The following is a 26118-nucleotide window of genomic DNA, read 5'->3' on the forward strand; positions in this document are numbered from 1 at the left end:
TACCCTCACCAAAGACATCTGTGTCCGCCGCACCACCGCCCGAGCTGAGGAGGTCGATGAGGACGATCAGGCCGCTGAAAAGACTAGACATGTGATTCCACTTCACCCCCGATGGACTTTGCGTTTTTTTTTTAAACAGTGGGTGAATGTGATGAATGGTTACTGTACCCTTATCATCATGTAGGTGGTGCCCCTTTAAAACCTGGCTTGGAACCCTGGGGGCTCCAGCTCCGCCCACCAGGGAGTTTTATATAAGGAGCCGCCCTGTAGGCAGCACCCAGTAAGCACCCGTCTCGGCAACAGGCTAGTTCTCTGCTTATTAAAGCCTTCTTTACCATTCTACTCTCTTGTGTCGTTATTGAGGAGACTACACCCCCTCAACTAGAACTTAATTTTCTCCAGCCGGAGAAAGTCATACAAGTCCCCCCAGCCAGGCTGCCACCCATGGGGGCGTCTGTGACCTTCAATTTAAAAGGATCTTTCGCTGGGCAGGAAGAAGTTGAGTTTGTCTGCCGCGATGCCACACCCCCATCCTATTTCTCTCCCCATCCTATTTCTCTCCCCAACTCCTTCTGCCACTTAGATTTATCCTCACCACCTTTGACCCACCTGCTCCCCCAACCACCCGTATATGTCCCCAATCCTACCTTCCCCCAAATCATCAAGGAGCAGCAGTTGCTCCAACAACATGTACTCTGGTGACTGGGGGAGCGTCTGCCACTCCTTTCGCACAACAGCCCGCACCTGCATATACCTAAACTCGCTCCCCCTTGGCAGCTAAAACATCTCCTGCAGCTCATCCAGCCCCACAAACATCCCCTCCGGGAATATATCCCTAACCCGCTCTAGCCCCACCTCCCTTACCTCCCATATATCCAATCCATCCCCCCCCCCTGGGCTTAAACCTGTGGTTCCCACACAGTGGCGTCAACACTGACGTTTAATCCAACTTGAAATGCCTCCTCAACTAATTCCATATCCTGATAATGGCCTGCATCACTAAAATTACACATTTTAATTCACTCTTGGGATGTGAACATCTCTAGCAAAGCCATCATTTATTGCCCATCGCTAATTGCCTTTGGGAGGATAATGGTGGCAAGCAGCTTTAGTGAGCCTCTGCAGTCCATGTGGTAAAAGTACTCACATAGTGGGCAAATTTATCTATCTCGGGACATTGCAAACCCGAACCGCGATCGGGTGGAGAATCATGCCATGATCCGCCCTCACTGGTGGCAATAACACGGCTTGCGCCTCGTACCGGCGGGGGCAAGCAAAACCAGCATTAGCATGCACTTGTACGTGATTAGCGTGATGGACAGTATGCTCCGCCCTTCCACAATGCTCTGCTCCTCTCAGGCGGAACTCTTGTGGTCGTGAATTACTGCAAGTATTTACAAAGATTGACTGGCGCCATGGTTGGGAGGTTAAAAGACACTGAAAAGCCGTTGAAAACTGTCAGACTTGCTGGGGGACAGCTGTTTGGTTTGGTCCAGTAACGGGTAGCGACTTGGTGCCATGTCCATGGTAGCGACTTGGTGCCATGTCCATGGATCTGGGGTGTCTCCCTCGGGATTGGGGTAGCCTGGCTCAGACCACCATTCCTCCAGTCTGTCTTTTAACTGCGAACCTTTGGTGCTACTTACAGGCTCCTGGTTGCTCACATTTCTGAGTGCTGCCTGTGACCTTTAATTGCTCAGACGGCCTCTGGTCACCTGGGAGCCACCCAGGCCACCCCTCCAACCACCCTCATATCCCAGCTGTATCATCAAGGGCCAAGCTCAATCAGGAGCCTACCAGGTGTTGGCACTCCTCAGAAGCACTGCCCCATTGCAGAGGAAGCTGGGGATCAGCAGAGCCCACCCAAGCAGGAGGTCGCCTGCACTGCAGCCTTTGGAGCCCCCCTTGGTTCTCTTCCCATCTCAGAGCAGAGGACTCACCAGACCCTCACCCCGCTGGATCACTAGCTGCCTCCTCCTGGTGACACTGGCAGCACTGACTGCCTCTGCCACCACCTCTCAGGTAGTTTTCAGGAGGGTAGGCTCGAGACTGCGGCCCACACTGGGAAAGAGGGTGTCTCTCCGCTTTTCACTGACATGGAGCTGTGGGTCCACCTCAGACTCCCGACCTTGGCGGCAGGTCTTCTCTGAGCCACCTTGGTGGCTGCAGCGAGTGTGTGATAAATGAAGTTCTTGAAAACAGCTCCAACTGCCAGGCTCTTTGGCCCTAACTCCATCCCCAGAGGTTAGAATGCCTGCTGAGCCAGGAAATTCTCAGAATTCATGCCAGCAAAGTGCTGGCCCATTAGCATGTCCTGAATTGCTCCAAAAATAATGCCTCCAACAGGAAGTGAACAGCACAGAATTTAGTCTCAAGTCAACAGTGGGATTCTGCCCTACCCGGCGGTGCGGGGGGTCCCAGCGGGACGGAGTGGCGTGAACCACTCTGGCATCGGGCTGTCCCAAAGGTGCGGAATCCTCTGCACCTTCAAGGGCAAGGCCCGCCCCGGAGTGGTTTGCGCCCTGCCGGCCGGCGGGGAAGGGGCTTGGCGCCATGCCAACCGGCGCCGAAGGGCCTCCGCTGGCCGGCGCGAGTTGGTGCATGCACGGGAGCGGCAGCGTGTGCTGGCACCATCCTGGCGCAAGCGCGGCAGGGTTCATCTCCACATAGGCCATCACGAGGACCACAGCAGCCGATGTGGAGGAATAGAGTCCCCCCATGGCACAGGCCCACCCGCAGATCGGTGGGCCCCGATCGCAGGCCAGGCCACCCTGGGGGCACCTCCCGTGGCCAGATTATCTCTCCACCCCCCGCCCACCCACCCGAGAACCCCGAAGGCCACCCATGGAGCAGGGTCCCGCCGGTCGGGAGCAACATTGATTTATGCTGACGGGACCCTCGTTCAACGGACGGGACATCTGCCCATCGCGGAGCGGAGGCCCTTCGGCGCCGGTTGGCATGGCGCCAAGTCCCTTCTCCGCCAGCCGGCGAGGCGCAAACCACTCCGGGGCGGTCCTAGCTCCTGAAGGGGCAGAGGATTCTGCGATCCCACCGGAGAATTCGGGCGGACCCGGGGCCCATTGAGTGCGCCGGTCCCCGCCATTCTCCGAGGTGGGTGGCGTGATTCGCGCCGGGGCAATTTTTGGGGGGGCCGTAGAATTCAGTGGACGGCGGGGACAGGATTCACGCCGACCCCCGGCTTTTCGCCGACCTGGCAGGGGGTCGGAAAATCCTGCCCTTAGTCTCCCAAACGGAGAATTTCACCCAGTATTGCTGAAGTTTATTGCTTTGCACTCATCAGGACAATTCACAAGAATACCAAATGTGAAGAGAACAACCATTTATACTAGATGAGAAGAGAGTGCTGATTAGTTGAAAAGTGGACTCTGATTGGTAGAGGCCTAGCATTCCTTGGAGGATATACCAGTTGCTGTTGACTGACAGTTAAATGTCAAGCATTGTTTGAAATTTAAACCATGCAGCTTGACTCTGATTGGTCAAGGCATTGTCCTGAGGAATGAACAAGCAAATGGCTGTCATTTATTTAAATCTGCAGCTGGTTGTAATAATTTCCTTGCATGTCTTAATTGCATCCATCCTGTGCTCAAATTCACCTTTGAAATACAGCGGTCAAATTAGTTCCTTTTTCTTGACAAACTAGATGAGAAATCTACCAGGGAGTTCTCTACAATGATCTACCACAGGCCTACCTTCACTGGTCAGATCATTTTGCGCTGTATACCACACAAGTTTATGAATAGGATTAAGGTCATCACTTTCAGCCCTGAAAAGTTCTCAGTCGACCTCAGATTACGCTGGAAGGGCAAGGTATCTCAAATCATTGAGCAATAGGTAAAGCTAGCTATTTTACAGCACTACTATGCAAGTGGTATTCACCACTAACAGGGTACTGTCATTAAGCCAAAAAGTCTATAAGCAAAGACTACAAAGCTTATCACACAAATGAGTAATGTGGTATTTGAATTTCAATGCCAGTGTGATGCTAGGTATGTAGGCGTAAATTCCAAAGATTGGCGGATTGTATTAAACAACATGTCCCTTCCATTGTTTGCAACAGGGAAGGTACAGACCATATCCAACCAGTCGGTGCTTGCAAAACTCAAAAACACAGTGGCCAACATTAGATGTGATCTGCGATTGGATAACACTTGCGAAATAATTCTCAATGTGCTAAGAATTTCACTGACAACCAATTTAAGATCGTCAGTCAGGCTCACAATGTGGTGCATTTGCATGTAGCAGAAACTACAAATATTAATACACAGGGTCCTATTATTTGCAAAACAGAAAACACATGTACACACATTGCGCCTGTTTCAGCTAAACAAATTAATTGATAGTCATTCGATGGTTCGTTCCTCAAGACAATGCCTTGGTCAACCAGAGTCAAGCTGCTGGTTTGAAATTTCAAATAATGATTGGCAGTTAACTGTCAGTCACCATCAACTAGTGCATTCTCCATAGCAAGGCCTCTACCAGAGTCCACGTGCCAACCAATCAGTGCTCTCTTCTCAATGAGTATAAATTGTTGTTCCATTTATCTAATATCCAGCATGGGCCCATGGGATGGGAATGCTTGTCTTCCTCGTGCTCCTTGTGGAGTGCGAGCTACCCTGCTAGTATTACCCAATTACCCAATGTATACAAGGTCAGCCAGCAAGGCATTGATTAGAGAGCCAAATCCGATAGGAATCTACCGGGTAGTGTATATGTGGTTTATGTGAATAAAACTTTGTTCATATTTTACTCGGTGTGGACTCCCCGTGTCCTTATTAAACTTTACATTTATTGTCCTGATGAGTGCAAGACAAAACACTTTCACAAAATACTCCTTTTTCATCAATACCCAAGTTCTGTACTACCAAATGACTATTTACTCGTATAGTGCTGTTAGGGAGGGAGTTCTAGGTAAAGAAGAGGGAATGACAATATATTTCCAAGTCAGGGTGGTGTGTCACTCAGAAAGAAGCTGCAGGTGGATGGCGTTCCCATGTGCCTCCTACCCTCCTATCCTTCTAGGTAGTAGAAGTCCCATAAGCTCCCAAGTATGGGAGTTGCTTTTAGGGAAACCTTGACGAGTCGTTGCTTTATGTTCATCAAGATAATATGAGGATTGCAGTGACCATGATGTAAGATATACATGTCCCTAGTTTTGAAAAGAATTCATAAGTAGCAGCCAAATATGTTCCACAAATTACTATTTTTTAAATGAACAAAGTACATATTGTACTGATCAAAACTGATCCCATTAGTGGTTAAAAACAACAATTTTTCTTTAAAAAACCCACTAAGTACACCCAGTTCAGCTACAGTATGATTTACATGGAGAATAAAGCTCCCTCTCTAGAACTTCAATGGTCAACAGACATGTCCATTGTTTGTTATTTGAATAATAATCTTTATTATTGTCACAAGTTGGCTTATATTAACACTGCAATGAAGTTACTGTGAAAAGCCCCTAGTCGCCACATTCTGGCGCCTGTTCGGGTACACAGACGGAGAATTCAGAATGTCCAAATTACCTAACAGCACGTCTTTTGGGACTTGTGGGAGGAAACCGGAGCACCGGGAGGAAACCCACACAGACACGGCGAGAACGTACAAACTCTGCACAGACAGTGCCTCAAGTAGGGACTTGAACCTGGGACTCTGGCGCTGTGAAGCAACAATGCTAACCACTGTGGTATCGTGCTGCCCGGTAAGCTAAGTAATAAGCACATTTGTTCAATCCATATTTATGATTTCACCATAAATTTAAACAGAGGAAATCTTCCCCATGTTTAACTTTTATTGCTGGGCAAAAAACAGATGATAGTGAATCGGTCACCCATTTTACACTTTGCCTAAACTTTATAATTGAATTCTGTAGAAAAGAAAATCAGGCGAGATGCAACGCAAATGATCAGTTTGCTCTTGGCTGTTTCCTGCTGAAAACAGAACTTCAAGTTACACAGGTCTCTCAAATCAATTTGGGTAAATGCAGCATCCCTATCATTGTTGCATTTCTCGTTCCAGGGGCAATCTCTTTTTTTGGCCTCTTTAGGCAGTTGCTTCAATCATAAATGGTTTGAGAGTGGAGAAGCTATTTTACCTTGCGCCAAAGGCAGAAAATGCTGGAAAATTGTAGCAGGTCCTACAGCATCTGTGGATCTGCTGTCAAACCTGCTGAGATTTCCCAGCATTTTTCTGTTTTTGTTTCAGATTCCACCATCCGCAGCAATTCTCCTTTATTTTACCGTGTATCCTGATACAAACCACTTGCATTTTTATGTGGTGCTTTCACCATGTCAAAACATCCCTATGCACTACCAGGAGCATTGTGAAACAAAATTTGAAACAGTGTCACATGAAGAGATGATTGGATAGACTAAAGGTTTGGTCAAGGCAGTAGATGTTAGGGAGTATCTTAAAGGAGGACAAAGATTTTGAGGTGGAAAGGGGAGGGGAGCAGGTCAAGGCCCAGGCAGCTAAAGGCACAACTGCCAAAAGTGGAACACTAAAATGTCCTGTAATCATAAATATAGTGAGGAACATGCAGTATTGGAAGAAACTGATTTGGTTTGCACCACATGTCATGTGATGTACTTTTTAAAATGGTATGAATAAAGTATATTTTTGGAGAAAAAATTTTAAATTGTAAATCCGCAATCGGCCAGAATTGAACCCAATTTCAGAGGATTGTAGAGTTAGAGAATGTTGCAAGGATAGGGAGGGGTGAGATCAGAAAGGAATATGGAAATAAGGATGAGAATTGAAAAAAAGGAGATAGTGCACAATCAGCAACCAATGTTCATTAGTGAGCGCAGGGATGATGGGTAAATAGAATATGGTGTAAGTTAGCATATGGGCAGCAGGGTTTTGGATGATCCTACGTTTATGGATGGTGTAGGGTAGAAGGCTGTCAAATGAACAGTCGAGTCCAAAGGAGTTCCAAAGACTCACAACCCGCTAAGGGAAACAATTTCTCCTCATCTTTGTCTTAAATGGTGACCCCCTTATTGTTAAACAGTGACCCCTAATTCTAGATTCTCCCACAAGAGGAAGCATCCTCTCCACATCCACTGTGTAAAGCACCCTCAGGATCATATACGTTTCAATCAAGCCATGTCTTCTTCTTCTAAACTCTGGTGGATACAAGTTTAGCCTGTCCAATCTTTTCTCAAAAGACAACCCACCTTTCCAGGTGTTAGTCTAGTAAACCTTCTCTGAACTGCTTTTAATGCATTTACATTCTTCCTAAAATAAGGGCACCAATACTGTACACAGTAACTCCAGATGTGGTCTGACCAATGTCCTATATAACAGAAGCACAACGTCTACTTTTGTATTCAATTCTAACAATTCTGGTTGTCCTCTTTATGATACAGGTCTGGTTGTAATTCTTTAATGTCAATTTTGGTTTTACTTGAATTATGAGTTAATTTTATCAGCCAGTGTTCTTCTTGAGATTTGACAACAACTTTTAAGATTTCAGGGCGGCACGGTGGCACAGTGCTTAGCATTGCTGCCTACGGCGCTGAGGACCCGGGTTCGAATCCCGGCCCTGGGTCACTGTCTGTGAGGAGTTTGCACATTCTCCCCGTGTCTGCCTGGGTTTCACCCCCACAACCCAGGTGCAGATTAGGTGGATTGGCCACATTAAATTGCCTCTTAATTGGAAAAAATGAATTGAGTACTCTTAAACAAAAAAGATTTCTTGCTGCCGGATGAGGGAAGTTATGTATTTTAACCATAACATAATGGCTAGGATGTTTTGATTTCTCAAGTGAAATTTTGACCAAATGTGACTTTTCATGCATGCCAGTTAAAATTGTTCAACAAATTGGACAAAAATTCCAGTAAACCCATCATAATTGGACTGTGAGGGACATTCGTTGGCACGATATGAGGGACAATGCGACTGAGGTGGCTCCCACTGGAAAGCTGATATTTGCACCCCCTTTTCCTGGTACAGCGGATCATTTACCTTTCAGAATTTTAAAATATTTTGTGGGAAAGAGTTCTCTCTCATTTGCAATGCCCAAGGGAGGCAGAGGCAAGAAAGATTCGAGCTGAAACCCGTCAACTGATTCTGAAGCCTCTCAGGATACAATTGGAGGTAAGATGGCAGAGGTAGCTTCTTTCTCTCCGACCACTCCACAAATGGCCGAGGCTCTCACCAGCATTTTGGCGAGTGGGGTTGATAAAAAAAAATTGTCGGTGGATCCTAATAGATCAATTGAAGAGGCCTTGGCCTCCACTTGTTTGGTTCTTAAAACTACAAGTAAGACCGTCGAAGCTCATGCAACTACATGGTGGAGGCTTTATTGGATCAGAGTGATCAGATCACCCCTCTGGAGTCCAATCTTGCTTGGGTGGTTGAAGTCAACAAATCTTTAAAAACCAAACTGAATGACCTGAAGAACAGATCCAGGAGACAGAACATTTGTATTGTGGGGTTACCGGAGGAGACTGGGGACCGCACCCCTACTGAATATTTCTCGAGCATGCTTCATAAAATGGTTGATGAGGGTGTACTCACACCCTCCCCCACAGGTTCTTTGACATGCAAGGGAACATCATGATCTCAACTGGGAAGGCCACTCCATTAGACTGTACTAAGATTTGAGTGAGGATCTAGCAAAGAAAATAACCACTTTTAATGGAGTGAAATGAAATGAAAAATGAAATGAAATGAAAATCGTTTATTGTCGAGTAGGCTTCAATGAAGTTACTGTGAAAAGCCCCTAGTTGCCACATTCCGGCGCCTGTCCGGGGAGGCTGGTATGGGAATCCATCTTATACAAGAATGGAGTCAAGTTCGGGATGGTCTATCCAGCTTGTCTCGGAGTAACTTTGGGGGGAAAAGATCATATTTTTGACATGCCGAGAGATGCCGACTCCTTTGTTCGAATGCACAAGTTGTGCCATATTGAGCTGTTTTATGGGTCTGTGGATGGGCACTTTGTACTTTGTGGATTCGGTCAGAAATTTGCCTCTTGAATTTGCTTGTTGTACAATGCCTATGGCCAGTGTTCGTACGAACTCTCTACACTCAGATTACTTCCCATAAAATAGGAGCACTGGACAGGACTGCTCTCTTTCTCCACTTTTGTTTCCCTAAGCAATAGAGTCATTCTCTATAGCGTTGAGGGCCTCTAGTCAATGGAGTGGTATTAGTCATGATGGAGTGGAGGATCGGGATCTCTTTATGCAGATGCCCTACTTCTATACATTATGGACCCAACTCCCTCCATCGATGGCATAATGAAGACACTTAATACCTCCGGCTCCTTCTCTGGCTATAAATTAAATTTAGGCAAGAGCGAATGTTTTCCGGTTACCTTCCGGAATGCAAGCCCAATTAGATGCATTACCTTTCCACCTCTTGCTACTTGGGGTTGTGGGTGGCCCACACCCGGGTTCACTTCACAAAATGAACTATCAAGCCTGATCAATAATGTTAAAATGGAGTTACAGAGGTGTAACAACCTTCCTCTATCTTTGGTGGGTAGGATTCAAATAATTAAAATGAACGTACTTCCTAGGTTTTTATTTCTCTTTCAATGTCGCCCCATTTTTCTGCCCAAATACTGTTTTTGTTAAGGGTAACAAATTGATATTGATTTTTATTTGAGCGGATAAGAATCCCAGATTCTGGAGCGTTCTACTGCAAAGGGAGAGACAGACAGAGGGCTTGGCCATCCCCAATTTATTGTTTTATTACTGGGCTGTTAATATTCAAACACTGTTGTGGATTAGTGGCCCCGATCCTATTTGGGGCCAAATAGAGGCGACCCATACACTACATCTACTCTTCTTGCCACAGTCACTGAACTATTGCCCTTTCCTCTCACCAGATTTTCCTTATACCCGTTGTGGCCTCCTCTCTTGGGATTTGGAAACAGCTTTGACAAACTTTTACGCTCCTTTCCCTGTCTTCACTGGCCCCTATTTGTAACAATCACCTTAGCCTCTGGATTGGACCCAATATTTAAATCTTGGAAATCAAAGGGAACTTGGGCATTTTGGCAACCTGTTTGTGGAGGGGACATTTGCCAGTTTTAGGGAGCTGGCTGGCAAATGGGAGTTACCCAATTCTAGCCTTTTTTATTATTTTCATGTTCATGACTTCTCTCACATGGTTTTCCCTTTCCTTCCTTTGATTCCACCTTCCCCCTTGTTGAAGAGGATTTTATCCTTGGTTCAGCCTGGAAAAGGGTCTTCTGACCTATATGCCCATATTCTCTCGTCGAAGCCCTCCCCATTAAACAGGGATGGGTGAGATGGGAAAGTGAGCTGTGTCCTATATTTACTAGTGAGGCTTAGAGGGAGGCCCTTCACAGGGTCAACTCCGTGTCTTCATGAGCCTAATTCAGTTTCCGGTGTTACACAAGGTGCACTTGACCAAGGATCGAATGAGTTGGGTTTTTTTCCAAATATTGAGGACAGATGTGATCGCTGTTTGCTTGCCCCAGCTAACCATACATATATGTTTTGGTCCTGCCCCAAACTCACCAGCTTCTGGGCTTTCTTTTTTAGTACTATGTTGGACATTTAAACCATGTCACCTGGTAGCCATATTTGGGGTTTTGGATTCCCCGGGGTTTCACTCTGGGGTATAGGCGGACATTGTCACATTTACTTCACTGATACCCGGAGGCGAGTAGTGTTTGGGTTGCAGGTCTCCCATTCCACCTGGTGCCTCTAACTGGTTAGGCGACTTAATGTCATTCCTACACTCAAAGAAAATCAAATTCACCATTAGGGGGTCGGTAGAGAGGTTTTATCTGAGATGGAACCATCTATTTCCTTGTTTAAGGATTTAGACACGGTTAGCTGTTAGGGGGTTTAGTTATAATGTTAAAGTTAATTATGTATTTTTGTTTTATATTTGCTTGTAATTTCTTGCATTCGCGTGGTTGTTTGGTATTTTGTTGTTATGTAAAACTTCAAGAAACCTAATTTTAAAAGTAAGTAATTGGGGCAGCACAGTGGCAGTGTGGTTAGTACTGTTGCCTCACAGTGTCTCCAGCACTTGACCCCATACCTTTGAATGTTATGACATTTCATGGGCTCATCCATGTACTTTTTGAAGGTTGAGGTTTCCCGCCTCTACTACCTTCCCAGGCAGTGCCTTCCAGACTCCGACAATCCTCAAATCCCCTCTAAACCTCCTGCTCCTCACCTTCAAATTATGCCCCCTCATTATTGATCGTCAACTAAGGGAAACAACTGCTTCCTATCCATCCTGTCCATACCCCTCAATCTTATAACCCTCAACCTGTCAGGCCCCCCCTCAGCCTTCTCTGTTCTAAGGAAAACAGCTGAAACCTATTCACCCTCTCTTCATAGGTCAAGTGCTCCATCTCAGTCAACATCCTGGTGAATGTCCTCGGCACCCTCTCCAGCACAATCACATCCTTCCGAAAGTGAAGCGACCAGAATGGCAGACAGTACTCCAGCTGTTGTCTAACCAAAGTTTTGTAAAGCTCCAACATCACCTCGCTGCTCATATAATGCCACGACTCATAAAGCCAAGTGTCCCATATTAATCTGTCCTGTTGCCTTCAGGGATCTGTAGACAAGCACTCCAAGATGCCTCTATTTCTCTGAGCTTCCTTGTGTCCTGCCATTCATTGAGTTCTTGACTTGTTACTCCTTCCAAAGTGCATCACCTCGCACTTATCAGGGTTAAACTCCCCCTGCCACAGATCTGCCCATGTGACCAACCGTCCAAATTTCTCTGTAACCTAAGGACATCTTCGCTATTTACCACCTTGCCAATCTTCGCATCATCCGCAAACTAACTTATCATCCCCCCACATTCTCATTTATATTGTTTATATACATCACAAACAATAATGGACTGAACACTGGTCCCTGTGGTACATCACTGGACACTAGCTTCCAGTCACACAAACAGCCTTCTACCACCACCCACTGTCTCCTACCACTAAACCAGTTTCAGATCTAATTTGCCAAGTTAACCTGGATCCCATATGCTTTTACCTTCTTCATCAGTCTCCCATGTGACTTTGTCAAAGGCCTTGCTGAAATCCATATAAACCACATCGACTGCTCTACCCTGATCTACACACCTGATCACCTCCTCAATCAAATTCGTTAAGCATGGCCTCCCTCTGAAAAGCCATGCTGACTATCCTTGATCAAACCTTGCCTCTCCAAGTCGAGATTAATTTTCGCCTTCAGAATTTTCTCCAATTGTTTCCTTACTACTGAGGTGAGACTCACTGCTCTGTAATTTCTTTGTTTATCTCTACCATTGATCTTGGAAAGTGCAATCACTTTTGCTGTCCTCCAGTCCTCTGGCACCTTCCCTGTGGCCAGAAAGGAATTAACAATTTGGGTCAGAGTCCCTGAAATTTCTTCCCTTGCCTCTTACAGCAGCCTGGGATATAACTCATCCAGACCTGGGGATTTGTCCACTTTTAAGCATGCCAAAACCCCCAATACAGCCTCAATCCCTGTGTCAAACTGCTTTTCCCTCCTTTTCCCGAGTGAAGACAGATGTGAAGTACTTGTTTAACCCTCTATCAATGTCCTCCGGCTCCACACACAGATAGTCCCCTTGGCCCTTCATGGGTACTACTCTTTCCCTGGTTATCCCCTTCTCCTTAATATACTGACAGAATATCTTGCGATTCTCCTTTATCCTACTCGCCAGTGCTTTTTCATGCTGCCTCTTAGCTTTCCTAATGGCTTTCTTAAGTTCCCTCCTGCACTTTCCATACTCCACTAAGGTCGCTGCTGATTTGTTCCCTCTGCTAAAAGCCTCTGTTTTCTTTCTTACCCAGTCCTAAATATTAAGGCTTAAATGTGTATTGGGGAAAGGTGAGCAGACAAGTGCTGACCCCTAAATGCCTGAGGATTGGCCTGATGTGTTGGGTAAGCTGGGTCTGCGAGGACTGTGTTTACTGCAGCAGTGAGAGAGACAGGCTTCCAACACTTGAATAAATGCAACTCTATTTTATTGAACTCTTAACTATCATACATGCTTTAACTTTGGGTTGACACTATGTTGAGTTGACTGGAGACCTGAGGCTAACCTGACCAGACTATCTTACTACCTCATGGTCTATGTTCGAGTTGTTGCTTATGGGCTCTGAATGTCTCAGAGGCTGGATCCCAAGAGAGCGGGAAAACTAGTTCCCTCTGCCTTTATAGTGGTTTTATCCTGTCTGGTGATTGGCTGCTGTGTTCTGTGTGTTCATTGGTCATCCTGTGTGTCAATCAATGCCTGTCTGTGCACCATCATATACTTGTGTGTATATTATGACATGGCCCTCGCAGCCAGCCACAAAGTGGGTTTGCAGCAGAATAAAGCAGGACAATGTGAGCAATGTGAATGTGAACAGAATGAGAAAGTAGAATTAATTTGCATGAAAAACACAATCAGACTGGGAGTACAACATTTGTTGCAGGATATATAATTAAGTGATCTTTTAGTTCTACATTGTTGTCCTTTGAGCAAAATTGAGTCTCTACTAGGGTGAGCATATTTTCAAACAGCAAAACTGGGACACATTGCAAAGTCTTGGGAAGGCAGGGTTCTGTGATAATTGACATGTTGCGGGGAGGAGTTGGGGGAGGGACAGTTGAAGGCAGGGGATCATTTGATGAAATCTGCCAGAATATTTCTGAACAGAGTTGGCAACCGTATATCCAATTATTGAAGACAGATTTCAGTTTCTGTGACATTCCGGCCTCATTTTCTCAGAAAACCTAAACCAAGGCTTTGCTTATCACAAGATCCCTGCCAGAATCCTCTCATCTGCTTTACATTTACTGCGCAAATGCACAATGGTAAGGCCAATCTTCATTTGATTTGTTTAATTTCATTTCTTCACTGGATTCTAACAATGGACATTTTCAGCTAGAAGGTGGATTTTAAATTAGTAAATGTGCCTCACGCCTGACAGACTTTTCTTCCAGAGCAGCACACAGGAAAGCATGCAATCTTTCAAATGAGTAGCTTGGTTGAAGATGCCACAAAACTGTCTGTCACCTTCCTCAACGCTGATTTGTGGCTTACTAATGGGTGTCATCTGACTCCCCTCCCCCCGTGTTGTCCCTTTTTGGCCGACCTCAGACTCTCTGCCCCCTTTTCCACCCCCCCCCCCCCCCCCCCCCCCCCCCCGGGTTGTGCGTTCCTGGCATTCCTCATTATCTTTTGTTTTTTTTCCCCTCTCTAATCCTTCCAGTTCCCCCTCTACTGGTTGTCGTCAGCCTCAAACAGGTTTTGGAACAGACCGACAAATTGCCCCCATGCAGTAAGGAAGCCTTCCTCCGACCCTCGGATGGCGTATTTTATCTTCTCCAGATGGAGAAATTCCGAGAGGTCAGCGAGTAAGTCTGCAGCTGTGGGTGGCGCTGCAGATCGCCAGCCGAGCAGGATTCTCCAGCGTGCGATTAGGGAAGCAAAAGCTAGGGCGTCGACCCTCCTCTCCATGTGTAGCCCTGACTGCTCTGATACCCTGACGTTTGCCACATTTGGGCATGGCTTCACCCTCACCCCCACAACCTTGGACATTGCCTAGGAGAAGGCTGTCCAGAACCTGTTTCGTTTGGGGAATGCCCAGAACATGTAGGTGTGGTTGACCGGGCCCATCTGGCACCGTTCACATTTATCCTCCGCCTCCGGGAAGAACCTGCTCATTCGGGTTCTGGTCAGTTGTGCTGTGTGCACCACTTTGAACTGCATTAGGCTGAGCCTTACGCCCGAGGAGATGGAGTGGGCCCTGTTCAGGGTTGCGCACCAGGGACCCCATCCCACTTCTGTCCCCTGTTCATCCTCCGATTTCCGTCTGGTCTTGTCTAGTGGTGTCCGGGCTCTGTCCTGTAGCTGTCCGTATATTTTCCCACAGAATCCCCCCTCCTTATTGTCCGTGGTCATCAGGTCCTCTAATAATGTAGTCTCTGGGGTCCTGGAGTATCCTACTGTCTCTTTGCGGAGGAAATGTTTTATTTGTAAGTGTCTAATTTCCTGTCCTCTCGGCAATTCTCATTCCTCCGTCAGTTCGTTCAGCGTCACTAGTCTTCCTCAAAGAATTCTAACAGATTTGTCAGACATGACCTCCACTTGGCGAAGCCATGCAGACTCAGTCCTATTTTGTCATGTACTTCCAAGTATTCCGCAAACTCATCTTTAATTTTTTTTTAATGTATTTTATTCCCAACACATTCAAAAATACAAAAACATAAATAATCTTGGGAACATTGTCCCTAACTCACAATTTTACAGTCTGTTTTTCCCCTTTTCCACCCCCTCTTGCCTCCTCCACCCCCTGTGACAAACAATTCCTCAAATATGGTCACGAGCAGTCCCCACTGTCTCAAAGCCCCCCGCTGAACCCCTCAATTCAAATTTAATCTTCTCCAAAGTTGTACATGTCCCCCAGCCAGGCCGCTACCCCTGGTGATGTTGTCAACTGCCATTCAAGCAAAATACTTTGCCAGACACCAGAGAGGCAAAGGCCTCGATGTCGGCCTTCCTCCCCACCATCAGCTCCGGCATTTCCGATACCCCAAAAATCGCCACCATAGGATCCGGCCTGACCTCCACCCCGACAATCTTTGCTAACATCTCGAACACACCTGCCCAATATCTCTCCAACTTCTCACAACCCCAAAACATATGCATGTGGTTCGTTGGTCTTTGCCCACACTTCTCACACTCGTCTGCCACCTCCTGGAAGAACACACTCATCCTTGCCCGAGTCATGTGTACCTTGTTTACAATCTTATACTCATCCTCGCACACGAGGTGATGGAATTCACCCTGTGCAGCACATCACTCCACACTCTCCATCCTATCTCCTGACCCAGCTCCTCTTCCCATTTCTCCTTGATCCTAACCCTGTGTTCCCCCCTGCTCCCCAACCACACATATCTATCACCAATCCTACCCTCCTCTTCCACATCCTGAAGCAGCAACTGTTCCAGCCTGCGAAACCCTGTGCGCGATTCTCCGCTTCCCACGCCAGGTGGGAGAATCGCGGGAGGGCCAGACGAATCACGCCACGCCGCCCTGGCACCCCCCGCGATTCTCCCACCCCCCCCCCCCCACAAATGGCGTGTCACGTGTTTCGACACGCTGCTCAGAGAATCACCGCTCGCCGTTTCTCACGGCGACTGGCAATTCTCCGGCGGGCCGAGCAGCCTGCCGAACCCGACCGGTTCACGCCATGCCAACCACACCTGGTCACTGCCGGCGTGAACAGCGCGCGACAGGTGAGTGTGGGGCCTGTGGGGGGCGGAGGGAGAATCGAGCACCACGGGCGTGCTCAGCAGATGTCTGGCCCGCGATCGGTGCCCACCGATCGTCGGACTGGCGTCTGTAAACGACGCACTCTTTTCCCTCCGCCGCCCCGCAAGATCAAGCCGCCATGTCTTGCGGGGCAGCGGATGGGAAGACGGCAACTGCGCATGCGCGGGTTGGAGCCGGCCAACCTGCACATGCGTGGCTGACGTCACTTCAGCGCCACCGGCCGCGTCATTCCCGGCGCGCCGCTTTGACGCAAACTCCTAGCCCCCTGGGGCGGGGGAGAATAGGGTGCGAGGAGCGGCCTCCGACGCCGGAGTGAAACACTCCGGGTTTCACTCCGGCGTCGGTACTCAGTCTCCCGTTGGGAAAATCGTGCCCCCTTTCTACACCTTCCGTGCAAAGTTCCTCACTTGTAAATACCTAAATTCACTTCCCTTCGGGAGCTCTACCCTCTCCCACAGCTCTTCCAGACTTGCGAACCTCTCCTCCAAATATAAATCCCTCGCCCTCAGCAGCCCCACCTCCCCCATCCGTCTCCACCGGTTTGAACACCTGGTTCTCACACAACGGTGTTAACACCGACTTCCTCTCCATCTAAAGTGTCTCCTCAGCTGGTTCCAGACCTTTATCGTGGGCTGTACAACCGGGCTCTCCATATATCTCCTCGGTGCCAGCAGTAGCGGTGCTGCCATCATGGCCCTCAGGCTGGAGCCCCAACAAGATTCTTCCTCCATCCTAACTCATTCTAAACTCTCTCCTTCCCTCCACTGCCTCACTTTCTCCACATTCGCTGCCGAATAATAATGCAACATGTTCGGTAACGCCATCCCCTCTTTTTGCCTCTTCCTCTGTATCAGCACCCTCTTTACCCTTGGCACCTTTCCCCGACCATATAAACTCCGAAATGACTGTGTCCAGCTTCCGGAAAAAGGCCTTCAAAAAAAAAAATGGGGAGTTGTCTGAAATTCGAATAGGAACCTTGGCAAAGCATTCATTTTCACCACTTGAACCCTCCCTGCCAGCGTCAGGTGTAGTGTACCCCACCTCCTAAAGTCCTCCTTTATTTCCCCCACCAACTTTGTTAAGTTCCATTTGTGTATCGTTGCCCGTTCCCCGTCATCTTGATCCCCAGATACCTAAACCTATCCCTGACTACCCTAAATGGCAAAATCCCTAAATTAACGCCCCGACCTGCCTCGTTCAGCACCTAGCTTTTCCCCACGTTCAACTTATAACACGAGAAAGCCCCGAACCGCTCTAATAAGACCATAATTCTCCCCATACACTCCAGCGGTTCTGACACATATAACAGCTGGTCATCCGCATATAGCAACACCCTACACCGCCTCCTAATCCTCTGCCACTCTGCTGACCCCCTAAGGGCCATTGCCAAGGATTCTATTGCTAGTGCAAACAGCAGCCACAGTGGACACCCTGCCTCGTTCCCCTATGCAACCCGAAACTCTGTGAGCTCATCTCGTTTGTCCGTACACTTGCCACCGGGACCACATACAGCAGACGCACCCATGTCACAAACTTCAGCACAAACCCAAACATTCACGGAACCTCGAACAGGTACCGCCACTCCACCCCGTCAAATGCCTTCTCCGTTTCCATAGACACCACCACCTCCGGTACCCATCCTCTCGATGCGATCATGATCACATTCAATAGTCGCTTTAAGTTACGCGAGAGTTGCCTGCCCTTCACGAAGCCGGTTTGGTCCTCTGCAACCACCCCAGGACGCATCTTTCCATCCTCTCCACCACTAATTTAGCCAACACTTCACATCTGTATTCAACAGTGATCTGGGCCTGTATGACCCACACGGTAGCGGGTCCTTCCTTTTCTTTGGCATTAGTGTAATCGTCACCTGTGTCATTGTCTCCGGCAGATTCCCCTTCTCCAGCGCCTCGCTAAATGCCCCCAGTAGATGTGCCGCAAAGTCCTTATAAAATTCTGCCGGGTAACCATCCGGCCCCGGGGCGTTCCCAGACTTCATCCCTTTTATACTTTACATCACTTCTCTCAACCCTAATGGCTCCTCTAGCACCTGCCTCCTCTCCTCATCCAGCCATAGGAATTCTAGCCCGTCCAAAAACTGCCCCATATCCCCTTTTTCACCCCCTGGATCGGCCCTGTATACTTACGCATAATACTCCCTAAACACCTCATTTATCCTCACCGGCTCCGACACTGCCTGCCCCTTCCCAGTCCGTACCCTCAGGATTTCTCTGGACGCGGCCTGCCTCCGTAGCTAATGGGCTAGCATGCGACTCGCCTTCTCTCCATATTCATACTGCACCCCCCTCTCCCTCCATAGCTGCCCAACAGCCCTTCCCGTCATCAGCCTATCAAACTGCCCCTGTATCTTCTTTCTCTTCGCCAATCCCTCCACGGAGGGGGCCCTCGTAAATCCCTGTCCACCTCGGCTCTCTCGCCCAATAATCGTTCATACTCCTCTCTCCTCTTCCTATCTCCATGCGCCTTGAACAAGATAATCTCCCCCTGAACCACCACCTCCAATGCCTCACAGAATGTGGCCGCTGATACTTTGGTTCAACTCCACGTAATCCTTAATCACCAACCCCACCTTATTGCAGAACACCCCATCTGCTAAAAGCCCCGAGTGTAGTCTCCATCTCGGTCTATGTTCCTGCCTGGAGCTAAGTCGAACCTACAGCCAGTGTGGCACGTGGTCTGAGATTACAATTCCCGCGCATCCCGCTCCCACCACCTCCACCAACACCTCACGGATATCACAAAAAAATTTATTCTTGAGTATACTTTGCACGTGCGAGAAGGAGTACTCCCTCTCCTCCGGATTCTTAAATCTCCACAAGTCCACCATACCCATCCTGTCCATAAACGCTCCCAGATCCTTTGCCACCCGCAGCCATCCCATTGACCCGGGGCTCGAACTGTCCACCCTTAGCTCCAGCACACAATTAAAGTCCCCTCCCATAATTAACTGATGTGTGGCCAAGCCCAGAAACGATCCCAGCAACCCCCTCACAAACCCTATATTGCCCCAATGTCCCAATTCGGTGCATATACGTTCACCAGCACCACCGGCATCCCCTCCAACACCCCGCTCACCGTCACGCATCTCCCACCCAGGTCCTGCACTTCCTTGGCACTTACAAACTCTGTCCTTTTACTCAACAGAATGGCCACCTCCCCCCGACTTTAAATAAAACCCTGATTGAAAATACCTGAGTGAAATAACTGATGCACCCATCCCTTTCTCAACCTAAGCTGATCCCTCACCCGGAGGTGCACATCCTGCAGAAAGACCACCCCGGGCTTACTTCTCAGGCGCGCAAAGACCCGAGATCTCTTCACCGGCCCGTTCAGCCACCACTCCACTCCCCTCTATTGTCCGCCGTCCTCCCCTACAGATTCTGTCCCCTTTAATTTCCCCCTAAACCGTGTCCCATCCAAGATGGCCCCCTTCTCCGCCCATGACCACGCTTCTTCTCCAACCCTGCCATGTTGCACCTCCATCCCCCTCCCCTATCCCCCTCCCCTATCCCCCTCCCCTATCCCCCTCCCCTCTCAGCCAACCCTTGTGACCATCTCTCCCACCTCGCTTCCATTTACCAGAATTACCTGCTAGCGTCGCAGCTCCTGTCTGATGGCTCCTCCTATCTACCCCTCCCCCTACCCTTTCCTCTTTGATCTGTGTAAATGGTTCTCTGTGGACCTCTCTCTCTTCCACTCAAATAAAGACACATCCAAAACCACAGGTCCCCTCCGCCAAAGAATAAACACCACCAAAGGCGGCAGGAGGGTTGGGGGGGGGGGGGGGGGGGGGGGATTACCCCTCAACAAATTGTCATCACAAAATTTCAAAAGTCACCCACAGATTCATTGGATACAGCACCCCAAACCTGATCTGTCATCGATAGAGAGCCGCCTAGGCCCTGTTAAACCCAGCCGCCTTTTCGCCAGCTCCGCTCCAATATCCTGGTATATTTGGATGTTGTTCCCCTCCCATCTGCAGTTCCGTTTCTCCCTCACCCACCGTAGGGTCTTTTGCTTCTCCACAAACTTGTGAAGCCTTACACCACCTGCAGTGGCTCCCCTCGTCAGACATCTCCATCTCCCGTATCTGCGACCCCTGTGCCTCCAAACATTTCAAGACTCTCGACTTCAGTGGCCTTCAATCGGTCTTCCTGTATCTCCTTTCTTTATTAATGGAACTCCTTTGATAAACGCCATCAGCTGCTCCACCTGGGGTTTTCCAGCATGCAATGGCCCTCCCCACTCCACCATTTTTCCAATTATTGCTGCGCCACAGGTCTCTTCCAATTCCTTGGCCAGGTCTTTAACCTTCCTCAGCCAGGTCTGAGAACCAGTAGACATACCACTCCCAGGGTGAACTTCTCCTCCACACCTTCAACTATAGCACCTTCAACGGTAGCATTGTGGATAGCACAATAGCTTCACAGCTCCAGGGTCCCAGGTTCGATTCCGGCTTGGGTCACTGTCTGTGCGGAGTCTGCACATCCTCCTCGTGTGTGCGTGGGTTTCCTCCAGGTGCTCCGGTTTCTTCCCACAGTCCAAAGATGTTCAGGTTAGGTGGATTGGCCATGATAAATTGCCCTTAGTGTCCAAAATTTCCCTTAGTGTTGGGTGGGGTTACTGGGTTAGGGGGTTATGGCCATAGGGTGGAGTTGTTGACCTTGGGTAGGGTGCTCTTTCCAAGAGCCAGTGCAGACTCGATGGGCTGAATGGCCTCCTTCTGCACTGTAAATTCTATGATTCCCGTCAAAATTCTCACGTTTTCGGGTAAAAAGAGCTCAAATCCGCGCCTTGGAGTCAGAGCTGCCCTGTGTGTGACACCTCACTTCATGGGTGCCATTGGAAGTCATAAATCGTCGTTAATAATGGACTCTAAAATTTTACCAATGACCAAAGTCAGGTTAACTGGTGGATACCACTGTCACACTTTCTTTTTCACCCAGAGGCTGATCCCTTCCCAGCTCGTGGAACTAATTTATAGGAATCCATGTTGGTATATTGCTCCCCATGACCTCCTATAAATCACCAGCAGTAACTTCTATAAATTAATCCCAGTCCCTCCGATAAATCAGTGCCTCCACCTTGGCCTCCAGCTCTCCCCCACTTTCACACACTCTCCCACACTAACCTCCGACTCTCCCACACCGACCTCCGACTCTCCCACACCGACCTCCGACTCTCCCACACCGACCTCCGACTCTCCCACACCGACCTCCGACTCTCCCACACCGACCTCCGACTCTCCCACACCGACCTCCGACTCTCCCACACCGACCTCCGACTCTCCCACACACTCCCACACCAGCCTCTGACTCTCCCACACACCCCTACTGGTCTCAGACTCTGTCCTCTGGTCTCAGACTCTCCCCCCACTGGTCTCAGACTCTCTCCCCCTGGTCTCAGGCTCTCCCCCCACTGGTCTCAGGCTCTCCCCGCACTGGTCTCAGGCTCTCCCCGCACTGGTCTCAGACTCTGTCCTCTGGTCTCAGACTCTCCCCCCTCTGGTCTCAGACTCTCCCCGCACTGGTCTCAGGCTCTCCCCCCACTGGTCTCAGGCTCTCCCCCCACTGGTCTCAGACTCTCCCCGCACTGGTCTCAGACTCTCCCCGCACTGGTCTCAGACTCTCCCCGCACTGGTCTCAGACTCTCCCCGCACTGGTCTCAGACTCTCCCCGCACTGGCCTCCGACTCTTCTCAGAAATGCTGACAGGGAATCTCTCATAAAGTTCATGTAAAGAGGGAAAAGCTGCAATGATTGTGACACCAGGATGTTTCATGAAGAACCTGGCCTGTCCCAGCTGGAACACCTGGCCAATCACCATGGTCACCATCTACCCGTACTTTAGATAGAAACTAAATCTCCTGTGACAATATTTGAATCAGATCAGTAATTTGTCCCAATGACCAACATCCTTCCCCCAAAGCAGCATCACCTGAATCATCTCATTGCTCTTTGTGGGATCGCACAAAATTCCTTACATATTTCAAAAGATTTCACGAGTGAATGAGGCATGTGATTAAGTGCTGGACGGATACAAATATTTATCTCTTCCAGGTTTCTATGGTCTTTGGGCGGCACAGTAGCACAGTGAGTAGCACTGTTGCTTCACAGCTTCAGGGTCCTGGGTTTGATTCCCGGCTTGGGTCACTGTCTGTGGGGAGTCTGCATGTTCTCCCCGTGTCTGCGTGGGTTTCCTCCGGCTGCTCCGGGTTCCCCCCACAAGTCCCGAAAGACGTGCTTGTTAGGTGAATTGGACATTCTGAATTCTCCCTCCGTGTACCCGAATGTGGCAACTCGGGGATTTTCACAGTAACTTCACTGCACTGTTAATGTAAGCCAATTTGTGACACTAATACAGATTATTATTTTATCCCCATTCCTGTGACATTAGCATTTTTTTTTTTTAAAAGTTAGCCTTGGTAGGGATCTTTCGCCAGCTCATCTGATCTGATTGTGGGACTTAAACGGTTCCTCACTTCACAGATGTTGCCTAACCTGCTGACAGCTGCCAACATTTTCTCCGTGTTGTTTTTTTTTAAATTTCAGATTGCCAGCATGACCAGCAGTGTGTGTCTGGTTTTCACATTACTTTCTGCAAAATGACGAGGGCTTGCTTGCTGGGGGAGCTCTTGAGGGTGTTGGCTACCATGCCCTCTCCTCATTCCCCTGCATCTGCTCCTCTCCCTTTTCCTGATCTGGTCAGTCGTAGGAAACGTGTTACTGACATTGTCAAGAGCGTCCCCCCCCCACCCCCTCTTTTCCTCCCCACCCCCCTCTTTTCCTCCCCACCCCCCTCTTTTCCTCCCCACCCCCCTCTTTTCCTCCCCACCCCCCTCTTTTCCTCCCCACCCCCCTCTTTTCCTCCCCACCCCCCTCTTTTCCTCCCCACCCCCCTCTTTTCCTCCCCACCCCCCTCTTTTCCTCCCCCTCCCCGTCCCGTCAGTGTTCCTCTGCCACGATATCACAACAGCAAAGGTCAATGAGGTGGTCTTCCGAGCGTCGGAGGGGTCAGAAGGACGTTGCTCATTTACCTGGCCTGGGGTGCCGCTTCCTTGGCCGGCGGGTGGTCCTCGGGCACTTCTTCTGCTCTGAGCTCGGGTTCCATGGCTGAGCTCTCTTCACTGAGGCTGCTAAGGAAGTTCGAGCCGCTCTCACTGCTCAGGAAGCCTGACGTCAGGGGCTCCCGGGTATGGGAAGTATCTTGTTTCTGGGACAAGAGTTGAGCTGCCAGCTTGGAGCGATTCCATGAGACGCGGCTGATTTATTTAAAAAAACACACACACACGCTCAGGAAATGACAGAACAAAAAAAAAGCACCTCGCAATCCAGTGGGAAGATGGGTGATCTTTGCAAGCAACCCCCTGTCGCAAAACATTTGTGTCGATAAATGTACGCCGTTTCTTTGGAAATTAAATACACTTCTTTAGAAAACAAAAACAATTAAGGCCTTGTGTTGTGACAGAAAGTAAAACAGAGGAGAATTGCAAGATAGATCCCGAGCTGAAACAGCCTTAGCTGCTCAGAGAAGCTTCAAGAACAACTGCCCGAATTACTTCAGAGCAGTTCAGTGTCTTGATAAGGAGTGCGTGAAATGATGGAAGAGCCGGATTATTGGGAGATTGTTTCAGTTTGGGGGAAGGACACAGGGGCAGACATTTGAAGAGAAGTGAAAGCCGCCTGGACATTAAGACAGGGGGTTTCCTTTTCCGTGGAAGAATTGGGAGGCTGCAATGCGCCATCAGCGGCTTTCAATAGAGATCTGGACTGGCTCTTGACTCAAGGCAGAGATGACATCCTCTCCAAATTAAATGGACTAACAGATTTATGGTCCACGTGATCTCTGTAGCGAATGTATTATGGTAACCATGTGATCCCTGTGGCGAATGTATTATGGTAACCCTGTGATCCCTGTGGCGAATGTATTATGGTAACCATTCACCACTGTACTACATTGTACCATGCTGTTGCTCATATGGGCTCCACCTATGGACCATTGTACTGTACTACACTGATTGTATCATGTTGGTGCCCTTGTGGGCTCCGCCCCCTTGAGGGGAAGTATAAAGAGTAGCTGCCCTGTAGGCTGCTCTCATTGCAGAGCAGTCGCAGGCAGGCACTGTTCCAGTTGATTAAAGCCACTATTCACTTCTATTCTGTCTCGTATGAATTGATGGTCACATCAATCTCCTTGAATGTTTCCATTTACCTGAAGGGATCAGACAGGAATTCTCCAGAGTTTATTTTTCCCCTACTGGCCATATTTATTTTCCTTTTCTGTCTCTCTCAGTAATGATGTACATGGCTGTGGAAGTGGGGGTGGGGAGGAAGAGGCGCAGGAAGTGTCTGGAGAACACTCGTGCTCATGTGGGCAGGAATGATGGACCAGTTTCTCTCCCTGTCATTCACGTGCCTTTGGGGCAGGGTGGCAGACCAGCTATGTTCAATTCAGCCCCTGTGTTTTCAGATTTACCTTTTGAGATACCCTCAATTATGACGCAGGAGAGAAGATAGGTAATTCAAAGGCTTTAATCATCTGAGAACTGAACAGCAGCCGAGAAGCGTGCTCATCATATGCTGCCGAGTGAGCCTCATCTTATATATCGTTTCCTGGGGGCGGAGCCAGGGGCGGAGTCCCTCAGGTTTCCAAGCCCGGTCTTAAAGGGCCAATGCATTAAAGGTAAGGTACCATTACAGCAGCTACTGATAACATTCATCACACCTTTGAAATGAAAACTCAGTCAAGTTTACAAGTTGGTAAATCAGGTTTTTGCAGACTAAGGTCTGACATCAGGTACGTTTCATGATTGATTATTTTTATTTCATCCCAATGACTAAAAAATATAAATACCAAAAACATGACTGGGATATTCATGAATGACACATTTCTCAATGTGTTCTTTGCGTTGCACTTGTCTTCAATCCCAACCCTAGGATTTTGATGTAACTTAAAAGTATGCCCAAAACTTGGAAGCCTTCTGCCAATTTCCATGATTCTCATATGAAGAGGGCAGGTCTTCTTCACTGTGCTGGGAAGTGGAGGATGCACCATAGGCCCGTTTGTCTTAAATTCAGTGTGTGCTCCATTGAAAACCCCCATGTAAACCTGCTCTTCTTGAAGATCCCATTGGAAATTGCCAAACTTTCCTGTAATTACCTGTTACAGCTGTAGCACCATGATAGGATTTTCAATATTAAAGTTATCATATCTGGCCTGTCACCTAGAATCCACCATTTCAATGATCATCCTTCAGAGAACTCATATCTTTTCCCCCACAAAATGTGTTTGGAATAATGTTTTTCAAATTTTCATTGATGGGAGGTGGGCATTGCTGGCTCAGCCAGCATTTATTGCCCACTCCTAATTGCCCTTGAGAAGGTGGTGGTGAGCTACCTTCTTGAATCGCTGTAGTCCCTGTGGTGTAGGTACACCCACAGTGCTGTTAGGGAGGGAGTTCCAGGCTTTTGATCCAGCAACAGTTAAAGAATGACGATTTGTTGCCAAGTCAGGGTGGTGAGTGACTTGGAGGGGAACTTCCAGGTGGTGGTGTCCCCAAGTATCTGCTGCCCCTCACTTTGAGATGGTAGCTGTTGTGGGTTTGGAAGGTGCTGCCTAAGGAGCCTTGGTGACTTCATCATACATGTTTTGCTCAGTAACTGATTTCCAATATTAAAAATAAGTGTATGAATAAAATCTTTAAAAATGACAAACAATTGCAGAATTCACAGTGACCTATGAAGCACTTTTAATGTCACCATCATAGTGTTTACTTGAAGGTTGAAGGTTTTAGCCTCTCCTAAAAAT

General features: G+C 48.4%; 1 protein-coding gene across 1 annotated transcript in view; it reads right to left on the minus strand.

The window, feature by feature from the left end:
- hacd4 (3-hydroxyacyl-CoA dehydratase 4) overlaps positions 1 to 24130 on the minus strand; it is a 95661-nt gene extending 71531 nt beyond the window's left edge. The window contains exon 1 of the mRNA XM_038804630.1: positions 23348 to 24130. Within this exon, the coding sequence (XP_038660558.1) occupies positions 23348 to 23421 (74 nt within the window). The 5' untranslated portion in view covers positions 23422 to 24130. The remainder of the gene's footprint in view (positions 1 to 23347) is intronic.
- Positions 24131 to 26118: the final 1988 nt, after the last annotated feature.

This window comes from Scyliorhinus canicula, chromosome 8, assembly GCF_902713615.1.
Source record: "Scyliorhinus canicula chromosome 8, sScyCan1.1, whole genome shotgun sequence".
NCBI classification, from domain to species: domain Eukaryota; kingdom Metazoa; phylum Chordata; class Chondrichthyes; order Carcharhiniformes; family Scyliorhinidae; genus Scyliorhinus; species Scyliorhinus canicula.